The sequence below is a fragment of the Phaseolus vulgaris genome, chromosome 10, assembly GCF_051622355.1.
Source record: "Phaseolus vulgaris cultivar YP4 chromosome 10, ASM5162235v1, whole genome shotgun sequence".
Classification (NCBI taxonomy): domain Eukaryota; kingdom Viridiplantae; phylum Streptophyta; class Magnoliopsida; order Fabales; family Fabaceae; genus Phaseolus; species Phaseolus vulgaris.
Genome location: NC_143507.1, coordinates 6,859,681 through 6,880,035, shown reverse-complemented (window position 1 = coordinate 6,880,035; position 20,355 = coordinate 6,859,681). Strand labels below are relative to the sequence as shown.

The window sequence follows — 20,355 nt, the reverse complement described above, 5'->3', positions numbered from 1 at the left end:
GACATTCTCAATAGTAGTTGAGTCTTTAGTACCAACATCTCCTCTTCCAAGAATTTTTCCTCTATTGTTATCTCCATATGTGACATGCCCTTCAGCTTTGAGTTTCAGATTTATGAACTGAGTCACATCACCAGTCATGTGCTTTGAGCAGCCACTGTCTAGATACCACTGGTTTCTCCTGCTGTTTTTCTGCAACAAAACAGATTTAGCACATATGGTACCCCTTTAGTCTAGGGTCCAGCATGATTAACACCTTTCCTTAGGAAGCCATTTGGCCAATCCTTTAGGAACAAGATATCTCCTAGCCTTACATGTTCTAGATACATGACCAGATTTCATACAATAAAAACATGTTGCAGTATGCATTGTTTTTGAATTACTAAAGGAGGAAAAACCTGTTTTGGAAGGAACAAAGAAACTGGACAACTTTTTCACATTACCTTTCATTTCAGGATTATATCCTAAACCATTTTTATTGAAAACAGCATTCTGTGAACCTAATAAGGTTTCAAGATTTTCTCTTCCCTTAGTGAAATTTGAAAGCGTTTTCAACAAATACTCAACCTGTTTTTCCAGCTTTTTGCAATTATCACAAGTTTTAATTGATGCATGTAAACATGTCAATTCAAGACTAATTAATTCAGTTTTAGCTTTGTGCAGTTCTTCTTCAAGAGCTTTAACCTTTGGTTCAAGTACCCTATTTACTCTATTCAATCTGTTGCACATTATAGCCAACCTGTTTGCTTCATCATGTGTTTCCTTAAAGGCTAATAGCAGTTGATCATAGTTTTCAGAATCAGTGGAGAAATTACTTACTGAGTCAGAGTTGGATCCCTCATCATTCACCATGAAGCAAAGATTTGCTTCTTCACTTTCAGTTGAAGAATTACTAGATGAGGATACATCATTTTCTTCCCATGAGATATATGCTCTTCTACCTTTCCCTTTGTCACTCCTCTTGCTTGCTAATTTTTCTTTACTTTGATTGTTTGGACAGTCAGCTTTTATATGACCTGGTTTACCACATCCAAAGCACGTGTAATTGGAAGAATTTGAATCAATAGGTTGTTTGGAATACCTCTTTCTCTGCTGAGTTCTGTCACGGTTTTTCTTTCTAAGAAATCTGCTGAATTTTCTGGTGAGCAGACTCACAGTCTCATCATGTTCTGGATCACCTTCTTCCCTCACTTGTATCATGTTCTATGGCAGTTTTCAGAGCAATTCCTTTGGCCTTCTTTTCCACTATTTCTTGTTCTTTCAATCTTTTCAGCTCAATTTCATGTTCTATCAGCTTTCCAAAAAGTGCAGCAGTGGACATCTTGGATAAATCTCTGGATTTTGAGATTGCTGTTACCTTAGGCTGCCAGCTCCTATCAAGACATTTTAATACCTTAATGTTAAGCTCTTCCTTGTCAAAGACTTTACCAAGGCCAGTGAGGTGATTTACAATGTGTGTAAATCGTTTCTGCACATCTGCAATACTTTCTTCAGATTGCATTCTGAACAGCTCATACTCCTGAATTAGTGAGTGCTTCCTTGCCCGTTTCACATCATCAATTCCTTCATGAGTCACCTCTAGTACATCCCACATCTCCTTTGCTGAGTTACATTGAGAGACTCTAAAGAACTCATCCATATTCAGTGCAGAGGTGATGATATTCTTGGCTAAAGAATCATATTAGGCCTTCTTCTTCTCAGTTTCACTCCATTCAGACCAAGGCTTCTTTATTGTTTCATCTTTGACAACCTGCATAGGTATAAAAGGTCCACTGACCACTGCATCCCAGATTCCCATGTCAATAGATTCCATAAAGATCTTCATCCTGATTTTCCAGAAAGCATAGTTAACACCACCAAACATAGGAGGTCTATTAATAGATGCACCTTCAGCAAAAGGCATTTTAAACTCAGACATCATACACACACTTGAGCAAAATACAAGCCCTAGCTCTTGATACCAATTGTTGGGTCTATTAGTGTCTAAGTTCAAGAGGGGAGGGGTGAATTGAGCTTATAAAATTTTCACAAGAACACACAATTTTTCAGTATTCCAGAGGCAAAAAGAACAGATTGTTTTTACATGAAACAGATTGATTCTTCAGAGCAGACTTGGCACAATTTGAATTTTGTTCAATGTAAAATTGTGTTCAACAAAGAATTATAACAGAACCAGATCAGCTTAATATTGTGAGGATGAAGGATACAGCTATGCTTAGAAATCAATCAAAAGTTACACAACACAAGATTTCAAGAAGTATGATCCTTTCTTAGGTTTTAATGAATGATCAGTTTGTTCACAATTCACTTAAACCATTACATGCAGCAACCTTGTATATGATCAGAAAACTTCAACAAATCAGGAAGAACAGTTTTCACTTAACCCAGAATTAACAGATTCAATTTAAAAAGAACAGATTTAGTTCTTGACAGACTTAAGCAAAAACCAGAAAAAAGTGCAGGGATGAGAATACAAGATACACACGTTTTTATACTGGTTCACTCATACAGAGCTACATCCAGTCTCACCTTACCCCAAGGTGGAATTCACTAAAAACAGTACCAATCACTTACAAAACCAGCAATTCTTGAACACTACAAGAACAACACACACAATGCTGAAAAATCCTATTTCAGCACACCTTGCACTCCAAGAAACCCTATCAAGGAGTGACTAACACTTACACCTTTACAAAACAGAATAAAGGAAAGATTACACCTGAAAAGAAGATGCAAGAACTCAAAACCAGTAGTTCAATTTGCTGCAGAACTGCACCAGCACCTTCACCAAGCTCAAAGGTTTCCTAGAACAAGCACACTTGAAAATCTCTTTGGAAAACCTTTCAAAAAATCTTTCAATCCTTCTTCTCACATGGAAATTGTTTGATCTCTGTCAAAAGCGTAATTCCTCAGCACTAATTCATGTGAGATAGACTTTTCTTTATATAGAAAGCAGTTTCTAACTTCTTTTCAAAAAACAGTTGAAAAGCAGTTAAGAAAACAACAGATTCATTTTTTAACTTAACAGATTTATTTTGTGAAAACTGCCAACTCAGCTTAACAGAAATAACTGTCTGAGTGGTACCTTTGGAGCCCTAACTAGCTTGTGAAAAACCTTTCAACTCACCAAGGAATAAACCTGTTCTTTCTCAGTGAAACAGATTAAAATATAGTACACAGGCCAGCTCAGCTTTAACTGAAATAACTGTCTAAGCTTTGCCTGTGGTGCTCTAACTGAATTTTAGAAAAGCCTTTTAACAGAGAAGAAATAAACATATTCTTTCTCCATAAAACAGATTTATTTGTGTACTGTTTTAAAACTGTTAAAACCATTTTAAAAAGCTTTTCAAAAACCATTTAACCATATCATGTGCTTGATCTAGACTTGGTTAGGCATCTAGGATAGGTTACACAGCAAAAGGCAATCATACACACTTACAAGCCTAATTACAAATGAATCTAAAAAACCTATTACAATCTTCAAAGCACTCAAGCCATTTTCTTCATCAAACACACATCAAGCCTTGGTAGGGAAGAAGCTTCCTCCAGCTTCAACAAAAAGGAGATAATGTAGTTATGAAAATTGATATAAAGAAGACTTTTGACACTCAATTGAGATTTTCTTCTTTTTATTATATATAAGTTTGGTTTTTATGATAAGTTCGACAGCTGGGTTAAAACTATTTTGCACTTGGCTCTAATTATGCTATTTTAAATATTGTAGAGAAGTTCATCAAGGGGATCTCCTCTCCCTTTTTTGGTTAGCATTGTTGAGAAAGCTTTAAGCAAAGGGATTGCAATTTTGGTTTATTCTAAGCACATCCTTCCTATGGTGAATTTTAATGGTACTCTCTTTCCCTCTTTTACTCTATATGTAGATTATTTTTTTGTCCTTTCTAGAGCTAATAATAAAAGTCTTAGAAGAATTATGAGATTGTTTCATATGTATCGCTCTACTTTAGGTCAGTGGTTCAATAGTGCTAAAAGTTACTTTTACACTACAACATTTCTAACTCCTTCAACAAAGTTATTAAAGAAATCATTGATTTTGATAGATGTTAACTTCTTTTTACTATTAGATTCTCCAAATCTATTACTAATAGTTTTAAAACCAAATTGAGTTCTTGGAAAGGTAAATTGTTTAGTATGATAGATATGATCTAATTGGTTATTTTTTTATTATTGGGGATATTGTTTACAACTTTCATGTTTATAGATTAATTTTCTCAATGAGGTGGAGGCTCATAACCACATCTAGATAGAGTTGGGTATGTAGTTGAGTTCGCCTATTTAAACATGCACTTGTAATAACTGTTAGAATTGTAGGCCTTAAACAAGAGGAGGGTGAATTGTTTATGAAAGTTTTTCAAAATTTTGAAGGTATAGAAGAAGCCAATGAAGAATCAAAGAGAAAGAAACCCAGTTAGCCAAGAAACAAATATGTTTTATTATTTTTTCAGAAAATCAATCGGTTGTTTATGCGATTCAACCGACTGTTTTTATCAGCAGTTTAATAAAAACAAACCAAAACAAATTTAAATGAGATTAAGGATAGAAAGAATCACATAGCAGATTTATGGTTCACTCTTATCCAAGAGCTACATCCAGTCCCCAAAAATCACTGGGTATTCCACTAAACAATCAATAACCTTGATTACAACCCACACACCAAAGAGGTGATCTTGAACCCTTCAAGAACACACACCTCCTTAACACTACACCACAGATCAAAGAACACCCTGTGAATCTGTAAGAACATGTTTACACATAATTACAGTATTCAAGAGAGAAAATGAATGATCACACCTGATACAGATTGAATTCAAAAGTTACAAAGCAATCATTTTCCACTCTTAACAAAATTCAAAGCTTGAAGAAAATCTTGGAGAAAACTGATTTGAAAGATTTTAATCTGATATCTTAACTACCAGGAGCATAAAATAGATTATTTAAACTCCAAATGGTTGTTAAAAGCATTTAATGTAAAAACCAAATCAGTTTTGAATCAATTAAAATAGATTTGCCAAACTTAACAAATTTTGTTAAGGATTTCAAAAAACAATCGGTTGAAATGTTGAAACAACCGATTGATTTGGTTTGACAGTAAGGTCAACCAATTTCAAGTTTTGTCAAAACATGTTTCAAAAACACTAAGTGTAAAACAACTAATTAAAACGATAAAACAACAGGTTTTTTTCCATTTCTTTGGAAAACACTCTTTTTCAAAAGGATTTGATTTAAACCAACTTTGGATCCTAACTACGAGTGGATTACAAATTCAAACTATCTAGAACCCACACACACAAGCAGCAACAAAACCTTCTACCAATCTTCATAGATTTGGAGACATCAAAGTCTATTTTCAACAATAACAAACATTAAAAAGTCCATATCCCATCTTAAATGAGTTACAATTTTAATATACCACAACTGCCCTAAAACACCTGTAGATCATACAGGCTTACCTGTAACCCCAAAAATATAATTAAAAATAATTTTAATATACTTCATACACATTGTTAGTTTTTCCTAAATTATTTTTTTTTACAATGTTTATTGTATAATACCATTTAATTATTATTGAATTGGTTTGTGTGAGAATTGTACATTGTTTATATGTAGGTGAATGATATTAGTATGAATGGAAGAAACTAGTAAAACAAAAAGATTAAAAACAAAAACACCCACTTACTATGACGTGTATTGTATTAACCATCATAAAAAGTTTGGCTTACTATGACGGTTGTGGTGATAATTGTCATAATAACTCATATTTCTATGTCAATTTAAAAAAAATAAAGGAAGTACATAAGCTAAAGATACTATGATATTTATTCTCACTATTGTCATAGTAGGTCAGATTGTCTATAAGGTTCCCATCAGAACCATCATAAAATGTAGTGTATAGAAATTAAATTTTACATTGATTTTGCATATTCTATAACAGCAAGTATACATCTAACATAATAAGTTGGACTTAGTATGACAGATTTTTAACTGTCATAGAAAGTGTAAACTTTCTATAACTCTTGTATTTATGTCGATTGTAAAACTGTCATATAAAGTCTTGCACATTCATTATAAATAGTCTTATCTTTAGTAGTGTCAGGTGATATTATTCTATCGTATACATTTTTTTGTGGTGTTTACTTATACTGGATTGATTTCCACTTGCACTTATGTAACAGAGTGTTAAGGGTTCAAGAATGGTGGACTTTGTATGTTGTGTAATTTTAAATGTTTGATTTAGTGTGAGTTTAGCTTATAGTTGAGCAACTAGATGTAACTCTTGAAAAAAAGTAAACTAGTATGTAAATTACCGTGTAATCTTCTTATTCTTGTTGTAACTAAAATTTTAACCTCTTAAAAAATTGTGTCAGATTTACTTCTATCGATTAATTTTTCAAGAAGATAATTCTAAATCTTCAAAAGTTTAAAAAATCTTGATAGTTCAATTCATCCCCTTTTGAACTTAGTTTCTTCTTCTAATAACATGTTGCCTCATAACAAATACAATGAAAAAAATATAAAAATAACAAAAATACATAAAAGATGTTAAGGTGTTAGTATGCAATGCACACACAATACACATGCAGAATACACATCACATAATAAGAAGTTGTTAACATAGAAGGTGATGGAGCTTAAAAAACCACCATTGGAGAGAAAACAACCAAAAGCTCCTCAATAGGAGTTTCATTCATTTTCAATTCCTCATTTTCTTATTTTATTCATTCAGTTGTTATGAATTGCATTTATTAAAAACAATAAGGCATGCAAGCATACATAAAATCCTACATAAAAAATGGTAAAAAAACAAAGCCTTATTTGTGTGTGTAAAATATACAATACAAAAAAATGGTTTCATTACATTTTTGCTTGAGCGAGATCCTCTCTCACTTGGACTAAAATGGACTTGAGATCACCCTATTTTTTTCACTTTATTCTCGCTTAAGCGAGACGTGCAAAAAACAGTTTCCAAAATCTGACCTATTTAACATATTTCACCAAAATTTACATTCAAACATGTATTTTCATAAACCTACAATATTAAAATTAATATTTCTGTACTTATAATGGTAAAGGTACTCTCAATGAGCTACTATGTCAACATATATATTATTTATAAACCAATTCCAATCATTACGATTTACAAAACATATACATACAACTTTTATACTTCAATTTAGTCATAATGTAATTCAAATCATTTTATACTACCATTCAATACTTTCAATCTCAAACAAAGTATCATTAATAACTTATTCAAACCAAAATCAACATAAAACCTACAATTTCACATTTCAATCTCAATCAACACTCTAATTTTCTCAAAAACAAACAACCCTGCAAGAAAATTTAAGACTAGTGACCATGTCACCCCCACATCCAGATCTTCTATAACTAAGGATAAATAAGGACAAGTGAGTAATGAAAATGTAACTAACTACACAAAACAAAAACAAACAAACAAAAAACTCAAATAGATGTAAAAATAAAGCTACTAAATTAATGATGCAACTCCAATTTAGTTGCAAGGAGATAAGTGAGGCTTTGAAATGACTCACTTATACTATGTTGTTTTTACAATTACATTTATTCAAGTAATATAATTTATATACACATTCACAGTGATTATTTTTATTTTCAATTTGTTTGATTGAGATATAAAATATATAATTTTAATCACTAAAACATGTATAACTTAAGTAAACATCAATAAGTAAGAGCATGAGATTGAACTACATTAACCTTACTTCTCATGCATCTTTTTAATAACTTATACATATCAATTTTCATCTATACATGCTAATGTACTCATACAAAAATAACTAGTCATCAATTCTTCAATAACTAGATTCTCTAAGTTTTACTACTAAACATCAATATTTGTGAGTATTCAATAATTCTTTCACCAATATCTAAAGTATTTTCTGTTATTAATAAAAAAATTATAAAATAATTTATAAATTGGTATCTAAATTAGCTATTTTAACTATTACTATTTTAGATTATAAATTAGTCTTAGAATAATTTAGAATATAAATGAGTAAGTAACTAATAATTAGATATCAATTTTAAAATTATTTTATAAATTATTATTAATAATAAAAACTGCATCATATATTAATAATTTTTTATTTATAAAATAGTATCTAATTTAATCAAATAATAATTAATTATTTTATCTCTAAAATTATTTTTTATTTAATGATTTACTAGATATAACAAAGTTTTAAAGTTAAAAGAAATTAAATAATGATTTATACTGGATTCTCTTACTTTTATATAAAAGTTAAAGTAACCACATTAATTTCGTTTACTTTAAAACAGAGTCCAGAAAATGATATTGCTGAAGTTGGATATGAGAATTAAAATTGGTCATTGATAAGTATTAATATTAAGGCAGTTTCTTTCTGCACCCCTACGTTTTTCTTCCTGCATCCCCACAATGTAATGTAAAGATAAAAATATTCCTATTATTTTTTAAAAATTCCAAAATACACATAAGACCCACACTACTCTTTCTTCTTCCAGACAATGCAATTCGGTAATTTTACGGAATAGGAAATCCGCATTTTATTTTTGCATTCTGGATTGGTAAATCCGGTAATCTTCCAGATTGGTGAATCCAGTAATCTTCCAGATCCATCAATCCATAACAAAAATTAGACTTCCAAATTCAGCAATCCAGAAATCAACAAGTTGCTTTCGAAACACCCCTTTATTTGAAAAAGAACACAAATCACTTTCGGATTGATGAATCCGTAGCACACTTCCGGATTGATGAATCCGGTAACCTAAAAAACTCTAGTTTTTTTAAATAAAAGGTGAAGGTCAGTTTTGGGATTTACAAAATTGTGGGGGTGCAGGAAGAAAAACGTAGGGGTGCAGGAAGAAGAAGCCTAATATTAATTATAAAATATTATTTTGTTAATTTTATGAATTTCTTCATGTCAAGTGACGATGTATTTAATAAGATTACCACTTTTATAATCAAGTTGCCTTCGTCATCATTATTTATCTTTCAATACTTCCAAAACCAAAACAATTCGTGGTCACAACATTTGTCACTTCATTTTTATAAAATTTAAAATCAACCACCACTTACAAATAATTAAATTTGTGAAAATTGAATTAAATAACACAAAAAAATAGCCTATTTTTTTTAGATAAATTTATTATTACCTACAATAATTTAACGTTAATTAGTCCTATTTTCACTATCGTTTTATTATACAATATTGGTGGTACAAACTTAGTATTTATTATCCAAACCTTTAACTAAGACCATATTTTATTTTTCACTATCTTTATAAAGTTTTTCTTAACATAAGATTTCTATAGAAGGTCGTGAATATTGTGATTGTATAAATCCTATAATCAATCATTTATTATTATTAATATAATCATGAATAAATAAGTAATAAATGGTCATCATACTACTAGTTAAAGTTCGTCACCCAAAAAATCTATAAATATCTACTCTTTCTAGAAAATATAATTTATCCTTTTATATAATTTTAACTCTCTATTATTATGTATTTATCATCATCTTTGAGTTTCTACATAGTTAAGTATCGAATGGTCGAAACCAATTGAAAATCTACTTACAAATAAATATCTCGTCTTTTTAAAATATCTTCCAAATTCGATAGAAACAAATCTCTAATTATAAATGTTTTTCTTAAGATAATATAAACAAACAATTGGATGTTACAATTTTACTCTTCTATAAGGAAGAGCTAATAAATTACATTTATAGAAAAAAAAAAGATAGATTATAAATTCTAAATATATCACCAATCAAAGAGTTATCTCTATTTCCCATATTTCTTCTTTGGTCAAATTTCTCCACTTTGGCCCTTCATTTCATTTATTCACAACTTCTCATAAATTTTCTTTACAAAGGAGATTAATCGTATATCTCACTCTTTCATAAAAGTTTAGTAAACTAATACAAGTCTCTCTAGATATTTTATTTTCTGAAACTCCATATATAAAATAACTTACGATATAATTTGTTTTAAAAAAAATTGTTATAATTTCTTTAAATATAATTTCATAATTAAAGTATTTAGAAAAACAAACAAACTATGAGTCTCAATAATTAACATAGCTAAACTCGTGATTCTTCCTCAATTAGTGGGTGCAACAAGGAAAGCAGATTCTCTGTCTAATCAGAAAAAAAAAGAAAGATAAACCAAAGAAAGAGAAATCACATCAACCAATAAAAATATAGCACAACCTCATAATTAAGACGCATAAAAAAAATGATATTCATAACCTTTATTCTTATGAGTTTAAAAATAAATATATATAATAAAAAATAAATTTAAAATTAAATAATATGAAAAATATTAAAATAATAATATTTGAAGTTGTAATATGATTTTATAAAAAATATGAGTTGTTAATGTATTATTGTTAAAAAAATATGGAAAAACATAAATTAAAACAAACTATTTCACACAGAATGTAATTAAATAAAAAAACTAATATGAAAAAATTATGTCAAATATGAAAAATTTATCAATTATTAGGTCAAATTGAGCCCACAACTAGAATCAATTTTCCACTTAAATTTCAAAGTAAAAGATAAAGAATCATCACCTAATTCTTACATAGGTGTGAGCTAGCTAATCCATCTGCATTATAATATATATATATATATATATATATATATATATATATATATATATATATATGACCTTCTATTCACATCCCATTTGAGAATTCATCACTTTGCCTCAACAAAACTCATAATTGAACATGTCTTCAAGATCTGGTGGTAGTGCATGGCCTTACCCCATCAAAACGATCGTCGTTTTGGTTCAAGAAAACCGTTCATTTGACCACATGTTGGGTTGGATGAAGTCCCTCAACCCGGAAATCGATGGGGTCACCGGTTCGGAGTCAAACCCGATTTCCACCTCGGAGCCAAACTCGAACCGGGTTTATTTTTCCGACAAGTCTGATTTTGTTGAACCGGACCCGGGTCACACGGTCGAGGATGTGTACGAGCAAGTTTTCGGCGAGCCATGGAGCGAGTCCTCGACGAGGAAGAAAGTGTCGCCGAGAATGGAAGGGTTCGCCCAAAACTCGGTGAAGCAAAAGAAGGGATCAACGGCGGAGACGGTGATGAACGGGTACAAACCGGATCTGTTACCGGTTTATAGAGAGTTGGTTAAGGAGTTTGCGGTGTGTGATCGGTGGTTTGCTTCGGTTCCCGGTCCGACCCAACCGAACCGGCTCTACGTTCACTCTGCGACGTCGTATGGGTTGACCACTCAGGACACGCAGAAACTCATTGGAGGTTTACCACAGAAGACTATATTTGATTCTTTGGACGAAAATGGGTTCAGTTTTGGAATATATTACCAATACCCACCATCCACTCTTTTTTATAGGTTACTCACTTTTCCTCTCTTTACTTTCAATCCAAAATTAACTTTACTTCAATTTTATTTAAATAAATTAATTTTTATTTATTTTAAATATTAAGTTAATTAAATTTTAAAGAAAACTTTTATTTTAGCTAAATCTAAAAAATATTGAATCAGATGTAAACTTAAAATTGATTTGAGGGTTCTATTATTGAAATTCAAAATTCAAAGATTTGTTGTTACTAATAATTAAAAAATATTTTTTATTTTGTTTTAAATTTAACTTTTAAATAAAAATTCAATTACATTATATTGAGATGTTATTTTACACTTTCATCTTGCTATGAAATCATTATGCATTATCTTAATTACTGGTAACCTTTTTTTGTATAATTGTTTTAAAAAATTATATTTAAGATAAGTGTAATTTATTAACAGTAATTTTTTCTACATTAATTATACATGAAAAGTTAAAAATTTAAATTATTATTTTTAAATTTGAAATATTTTTCTTTTTCATATTTATTTTAATTTAGAATATTAATATTATTTTTGTTGCTTCTTAAATATCATTTTTTTTAGTTAAACTCGTGTATGCATATTATTGAGGAATAGATAGTTCGACAATTCTGTCTGATATTTAATTGTAAACTATTATTGATATAATTTTCAAAATAATTATTATGAAATCAATAAGTTTATCTTAATTATATAATGATTTATGAAGATTATATAGTGTTTCTCTGCAAAACAAAAACTTTGGATTCAAAATCCCATAAAATAAACTAACACAATATTAGAAGAAAAAGAAAAAGAAATACACTCTGTAATTCACATGTCCCTTATTTAGATTCCAAAATTATTTTATATTTTATATATATTCTGAATGTTTCCCTTTACATTGACATAACCTGTGTTTCTTTCCTTTATTAATGAAAAAGTTAATGTAAAGTAGCATTTATATATATTAATGGCTTCACTCTCAGATTCAGTCTTGTGATAGAAAAAAATTACTGAGAGAGGTTTATGATAAAGATTAATTATAAGTGGATTGTATTAGTATTAATAATAGTATTAGTTGGTTTACAAATTAAGAGAAAATACAAGTGTTTGAGAAGTGAATTTTTGGAGGAATTTCAGAAACCTGAGGAAAGTGAAATACATAGACAACTTTCATTTGTTTGATTTAAAGTTCAAGAAGCATTGTGAAGAAGGGAGATTGGAAAACTACGTGGTGATTGAGCAAAGATATTTTGAGTTGTTATCAGTGGCAGCAAATGATGATCATCCATCTCATGATGTTGGTGAGGGACAGAGATTCGTGAAAGAAGTGTATGAGGCACTAAGAACAAGTCCTCAATGGAATGAAATATTGTTCGTGATTACATATGATGAACATGGAGGCTTCTATGATCATGTTCCAACACCCGTGGATGGAGTTCCCAACCCAGATGACATTGCAGGTCCTGCACCTTTCAAGTTTCAGTTTGATAGACTTGGTGTTAGGGTTCCTACCATCCTTATTTCTCCATGGATTCAAGCAGGAACAGGTATGATCAAAATATATATATATATATATATATATATATATGTTCAAATGAAATAAATAGAAACCTTAGTACTAGCAATAAACATGTTTTAGTGATTAACTGAGTATGAATGTTGTAAACAGTGTTGCATGAACCTTCTGGGCCATTCCCAACATCACAGTATGAACATTCATCAATACCAGCAACTGTGAAAAAAATATTCAATCTTCCTCAGTTCTTGACAAAGCGTGATGCATGGGCTGGAACATTTGAAAATCTCTTATCTCTAACCACTCCACGTACTGATTGTCCAGGTCAAATATTTTTTTTTTTCTTTCTACAATGATTTTATAAAATTATGCAGAATCTTCAGTTACACAGATTATGTTTTAGCAATTTTTCTTTTCCATTTTTGACTAATTCTGAGACAAATTTCAGTGAAAATGCCCGAGCCTGTGAAACTAAGAGAGGTTGGTGGTGATGAAAATGCAGAACTGAGTGAATTTCAGGAAGAACTGATATACATGACAGCAACTTTAAATGGGGATCATAATAAGAGTACATACCCCAAACTAACACAGAATTTGACTGTTTCAGAGGCAGTTAAATACTGTGAAGATGCATTTCAAACATTCTTGAATGAGTGTGAGAAAGCAAAGCAAAGCAAAATTGATGGATCTGAAATTGTTCATTGTGCAAAGCCACACAAAGCTCCACAATCCAAAACTTTCTTGCACAACATCTTGTCTTGTCTATTATGTAAACATTAAATATTGAATATCAACTTCATGTTTGTGTCATTGTATCATATGTTGTCTTTATTTTCTTTGGTTGGACCACTATCAAATATATTTGTTATTTATCTAATTACTTAATTCATGATTATTGTAAGAAAACTAAATAATAATAGAAACTATTTTAAATACTAAACAAAATTTTAGTTTATAAAATAATATATAATTTAATTAATATAATGATTAATTAGTTTTTATTTCTAAAATTAATTTTTATTTAATAATTATTAAAATAAATTATTTTTTTCTTTCAACTAATACTTTCTTGTCAAACTTTTTGGAGTTTTTTTTTATTTTTTTTAATTGTCTTTTAATTTTTATTCATTAGTCATAATTTGTATTAAAATGGTTAAATGCCTCAACTTATTAAATGAGTTTACGAATATTATTGAGACTCACTTATTAAATAGATCTCTCTAAATATCAGTCTTATCCTCCAAACTCCTGGAAAAGAAAATATTTATCCTAAATTATCTAAATAATTTTTTTTTTCTAAATCCACTATTTCAAAATTTATAACACAAATATATTTTTTATAATGAATTTCGTGTTATTAACCTTGTCAATTTTAATATTCAGAAAAGTTTAATCCAAAAAATAATAAGAAAAAAAATTATTTTATAATATCGTATAGTGTTTTTTTTAAAGGTTGAAGCTCAAAGTGAAAAAAAAAATGGTGTTTCTTCCTGAACTCTACATTTTTTCTTCCTACACTCCCTACATTCATGTGTAATTACAAAAGTATCTTTGGCACTTATTAAAAATCCTAAAGCACCATACCACGGTCATTCTTTCTTCCTTCCTTCTCTACAATCGTTGTGCACTTTTTTCAGAGAGAAAATAAATGGCAAGGAGTGGCAGTACATTGGGTTGTTATTGGTGGTTTCTTTTGTGAGGTGATTCATTCGGCAGATTTTGTGAGGTGTTTTGTTTTAATTTTAATAATGTAAGTGCACAAATAAAAATGGTGAGGATTAGAGGAAGAGGTTTACAAGGTGACCCATAACCTCTGTTAGTAGAAAAAGACATGTTAACGAAGATGAAGAACATATTCAACATGAAGTTGAAGAAGTCAACCCCATATGGAGGTGGAGAATGAATGCGAACTCGAAGTAGAGAATAAAAGTTATCTAGATGTCTAGTGACTCACTCACCGATAATAACTTATGAAAATCATGTGATAAGATAATTATGGGATGGTGTGATAAGTATGTCCGTAGACGACGACATAGACGACAATGATTATTTGTATTATTTATGTTTTTAATTGTAGTTCTATTTTGTAATTTGATGAAGGAACACTTTGTTTACATTATTATTTTTAATGGTAATGAAGTTAGTTCTTACACGATTGTGAGTGAATTTCTTCTTCCGCATTTATAATAGTCATAATGTATGCTTATATATTGATCCTTATCATATAATCATTGTTTAAATCCTTCGGTATTATTCATTCTTCTACAAATTAACATCTTACCATAAAACTTCAACAAATTATTAAAAACCACAACAAAACATCAAAAGTAAAAAAATGCATTATGAATCCACCAATCCATAAGTCACAAAATGCATTCCACACCAATCCATAAGTCTAAAAATGCATTATGGATCCACCAATTCATAAGTAAAAAAATGCATTATGGATCCACCAATCTATAAGTGAAAAAATGTATCCCAGATTCACCAATCCATAAGTCGCAAAATGCATTCCACACCAATCCATAAGTCAAAAAATGCATTATGGATCCACCAATCTATAAGTGAAAAAATGTATCCCAGATTCACCAATCCATAAGTCGCAAAATGCATTCCACACCAATCCATAAGTCAAAAAATGCATTATGGATCCACCAATCTATAAGTGAAAAAATGTATCCCAGATTCACCAATCCATAAGTCAAAATATACATTCCGAAACGAACGACCATTTCATAAAGATTTTTTCTTTTCTAGATTTGCAAATCCATTATACATAAATGCTTCCGGAACACCCTCCATTCAAAATACATAATCTTGACTTACGGATTAGCCATTTTGTACTTCATTTTCGCACTTGTAAATTGCTTGGTTCATAATTCAGTCATGAAATCCGATTTTCAAGAGCCTCTAAACCCCATAACTACCAAACCCTCTTCAACAAAACTCAATTCTTAACTCTAAAAGTCAATCGACCCTTCAAAGCAATAGTTACATCTCCACCCTTACTTCGTGCAACTTAAATTACTCTCTACAGCACCAACAATCAACCAACAAAAACAAACGTAGCCATGCCATGAATAGTGTCTTTTTAAATAAAAATAACAAGGCTAATTTTGGTATTTTAAAAAGTATAGGGGTGCAGGATGAAAAATGCAGGGTGTAGGAAGAAACACCCAAGAAGAAAACAAGTTATTAGGAAGCCCAAGTTTGGGATAAAATATGTAAACCTAAATTTGTAGTAACACTCCCAGAGAAGAGAAGAGAAGCCGCAGAGAGGAGGAAGAAGAAGAAGAAGAAAGAAGAAGAAGAAGAAGCATGGGGCGCGTGAGGACCAAGACGGTGAAGAAATCTTCACGCCAAGTGATCGAGCGTTACTATTCGAGGATGACGCTGGATTTTCACACGAACAAGAAGCTTCTAGAAGAAGTGGCGATCGTCCCCTCGAAGAGGCTGCGGAACAAGATTGCAGGTTTCTCCACACATCTCATGAAACGGATCCAGAAGGGTTCTGTTCGCGGCATCTCGCTCAAGCTGCAGGAGGAGGAGCGTGAGCGACGCATGGACTTCGTTCCCGAAATCTCCGCCATCAACACCGAGCACATCGAGGTGGACAAGGAAACCATGGATATGCTCCACTCCCTCGGACTCAACGAAATCAGCGGCATCACCCAGGTTGACCCTGTCCCTGTCCAACAAAACTTCCCCTTCACCAGGAGGTACTGATCCATCATCTGTCATCACAAAACCTCCCAATTTCACTTTCACTTTTGCTTTTCATTCATGCTCTTTACCTTTATCATGTTGCTGCTGTCGCTGCTTTAAATCGGAACCATTTCTAGATTTTGATTATATCAAATTATATACTTCTGTTATTCCCAATTTTGCCGTTAATTTTCATTAATGGAAGCTGCTTTGTGGTGATTCCCATGCAATTTGCGGGGAATGGGGGTAAATCCTAACCCTAGTTGCTTTCGATAATTGGATTTTGATCCGTAGTTTAGGGTTTAGGTTTTAGTTCTTAAAACCAGCATTTGATCGCTTAAATTATGGCCAAGAAAAACTTCATCAGCTCACTCCAGTACCCAATCAACAAGTTTCTCGTAATTTCGTGGGAAATTTGAATAATTTTCTCAGTTTAAGAGGACCCTGTGGATGAAACCTAATTTCATGAACCTTTTTTCTGTACCCCAAATGAATCATTGGAAATTCTAGCATGAACACGATTAGGATTTGGGCACTTGTGTTAGAGCTTGCTTAATGGAATATTGGTCCATTTTTACAAATTTCTCAACCAGAATAATGCTGAAAACGTGTTATAAACTATAATTTTAGTTCCAAAATCTGATTCGTTTGTTTTAGTTCTTACTTCAGAAAGTAGCACAAGCATTCCAGGGTAGTTGCAAGGTATTTAATATTTAATATGAAAATACATTTTACGCAGGAATATCCACATCAATATCTTTATAAAAAAAAATCTCCCAAATGGACAAATCTACTTTTTTTCCCCGAAATGAATTGATTTACTCTTCATTTTGCGAATTCGATTCTTGAATCCCGAGAATTTGGTTTTTGTGGGGACGAATCTGATGTTTTTTTTATGTTTTAAAGGGACGAAAGAAAAAAATATTAGAGAAAAGTTAACCGAAATAGTTAATTGAGAATAGAGAATCAATTTTAATTGGTTTGAGAGGAGGAAAATAAATAATTATTTAAGGATAAATAAAATTTGGTTTAAAAATATTGTTTAGAGTTCAGTTTGTGATTGTTAGTTTGTTAAAAGCTGAAAATATTGATAATAGGAAATATAATCATAGTTTTGGAATTATGCGTTTAAAAATAAATATAATGGTTTAAATAAAATAAATATTATTTTTGGTATTTAAACAATTTAAAATAAAATATTATTATTTATTCATTTTTTATGGTAATAAATAATTTTGTAGATCTTGAAAAAAAATTAATGGAGTTTTTCAAGATATTTAAATACGTTAGAAAAGTAAAAATATTTAAAATGATTATTAAAAATAAATATTTATTATGATAAAAGTGGTGACAAAAATTAAAAATGAGAAATAATTGTAGGATTGTTTCGTGTGAGAAACTGATGAAAACATATAGTGAAATTTTGAAGATAAATTGTGAGCCTAGCTAGAATCTCAATAGAATTGTTCCGTGAGTATTGTCGAGATTGAAGGAGGTATTTTAGGGGTTGATTATCGCCAATGAGTGAATCAATGATCGTGGCTTGAACAGTCTAATAACCGTAGAGTAGGAAAAGTATTAAAATTATAATTTTGAAATGTGAATTTGAAAGATAATTCACAATTGAAATTGAATATTTTTTAATATAAAATTAGTTTTGTATATATGCTAAATTATAATAATAAATTTACGTAACAATAGTTGCACAAAAATTATATAAACAAAATTGAATATAGTGATGTTATTTATTTAATAATTAAAAGTGTATTGGAGAGCAAGTCATGTCATTCGTTATCGGTAGCTAACCAACAAGACAAATTGGTACATTAATAGAGAGTAAAAAGATATGTAATAATTAAGGTAATATGTTATAAATTTGATAAACAACGATAAATCAAGTAATACTATTTTATTAAAGATGCATATTAGATACGACTCATAAACGAAATAGTCGACTATTAGCAATATAAATAGGTCTAATTATACAAGGGTAAGGTACGTTTTTATCAATATATCACTCACTCTTATACATAACACTTACTTGATCGTCAGAGAACCTTTTGCAGGCTTTTTCCCGATCGAGTACCAAAGAGCGAGTACAAGAAGGAGAATGAGGAGCGACCGAAGGACAAGGGACAAATGTTCAAGCCAGTAACAGGTACTATCTAGGCCCTATACACCCACCATGACACCGAGATAGACTTAAAAAGCCACAAATGGTTTTGACAAGGCAAATGGAAAGTGAGAAAATGACAGAGGCCAACCAAATAGTTATGCTCCAAACCTTACAAAAAGAGATGGCAAAAATGCGCCAGAAGAATAGGGAAGAGATACAAACCCTCTATTAGAAGAATGAGGAGGAAATACGAATCCTCTAGGAGCAAAACGATCAAATGAAGCAACAATTAGCTGGGATCGCACTCGGACCAGGGCCTCGAAAGCCAGACCCAAAAGTGATAAAACCACCACCCGGACCAGGGCCTCAAGTGTTGGATCCGGAAGGTGGAAGACAAGCCTCCCCGAAAAAAATCTGAGGATACACAAAATCAGAAGACTACCATTATTCGAACTCAGACTCATCAATCCTCCAGACACTACACTTTTGTTTTTTAAGAAAAACCTAAGGGATATCCCTTCTCTGATTAGATCATGGAAGCACAACTTCCTCCTAATTGAAAATGGCTGAACATTGATCTAAATGATAGAACCACATATCTGGACAAGCACATAGATGTGAAACTCAAATGAGTCTTTATACATCTGACAACTTGGTGTCGTGCTGAGTATTCTCGACCTCAGTAAAAGGAGGGGCACTCAATTGGTTTACCACGCTTCCCCATTGCTTGGTGGATTGCTTTATAACACTTTTATCCATGTTTGACACTCAATTCACAATCAGTCGACCACATCATCTAACATCCATTGCACTCGTCAATATACGACAAGAAAAAGGTGAGTCACTTCAAACTTTCATAGAAAGGTTCAGTAAGTTATCTTTGAATATCCAGAATTTGAGTCTCGAGGTGGCCATGCATCACTTGGTGACAATGCTACAATTTGGATCATTCGCCGATAGTTTATACAAGAAACCAACAACTAACTTGAATGAATTAACTTTTTCATAAAAGGTATAAGGGAATTCTTTAGGAAGGGAAAATGAGGATACTTGAGTGTGGATAGAGGAAAAGGATGAATTATACAAGGTAAAGTTAGCTTATCTAAGGCTATAGAACAATAACAGTGGGGATGAATAGGATTATTCATTATGTTCCAGAAGGTAAATGCTCTACCTTCAACACAAGCTTTTACATAGAGGGAAATGCTAAATGTTGTGGTTACTAGGGTAAACTTAAATCATATAACAAATTAGCAATGTGCAATGTGTGAAGAGATGAAGGAAACAATTAGTCATTTGTTCTTTGGCTGTAACGTGGTTATTAGGTAGTGGAACATGTGTGATAAATGTGTAGGGGTAAGTGCATCATAATCAAGCTATAGAAAACTTTCAACAATGTTATCTATTTGAGCTTAATGGTAGAAGAAATATGACATGGAAAAGGATGTGGATAGCTGTCATTTGGAGTCTATGAAATCAAAAGAATAATGTTGTGTGTAGAAATGAGAAGGTTGATAGGGAAAATGTGTTTAGTAACCAATAGATGAGGGTGTGAACATGGATAAAACACAAATTTTTGAAGACGAGTTTCACCTACTTCGATTGGTACATTCATGAACATCACATAAAAT

At 31.1% G+C, this 20,355-nt stretch overlaps 2 protein-coding genes across 2 annotated transcripts; both read left to right on the top strand.

Annotated features, from left to right (window-relative positions):
* The first annotated feature begins 10,700 nt into the window (after positions 1-10,700).
* LOC137819167 (non-specific phospholipase C4) lies at positions 10,701-13,713 on the top strand. Its single transcript, XM_068622937.2, has 4 exons — positions 10,701-11,408; positions 12,525-12,934; positions 13,057-13,227; positions 13,352-13,713. The coding sequence occupies exons 1-4, from the start codon at positions 10,771-10,773 to the stop codon at positions 13,681-13,683; spliced, it is 1,551 nt and encodes a 516-aa protein (XP_068479038.2). The 5' UTR covers positions 10,701-10,770; the 3' UTR covers positions 13,684-13,713.
* Positions 13,714-16,150: 2,437 nt separating this feature from the next.
* LOC137812852 (small ribosomal subunit protein eS17y) lies at positions 16,151-16,785 on the top strand. Its single transcript, XM_068615084.2, has one exon. The coding sequence runs from the start codon at positions 16,222-16,224 to the stop codon at positions 16,627-16,629; it is 408 nt and encodes a 135-aa protein (XP_068471185.1). The 5' UTR covers positions 16,151-16,221; the 3' UTR covers positions 16,630-16,785.
* The last annotated feature ends 3,570 nt before the right edge of the window (positions 16,786-20,355 follow it).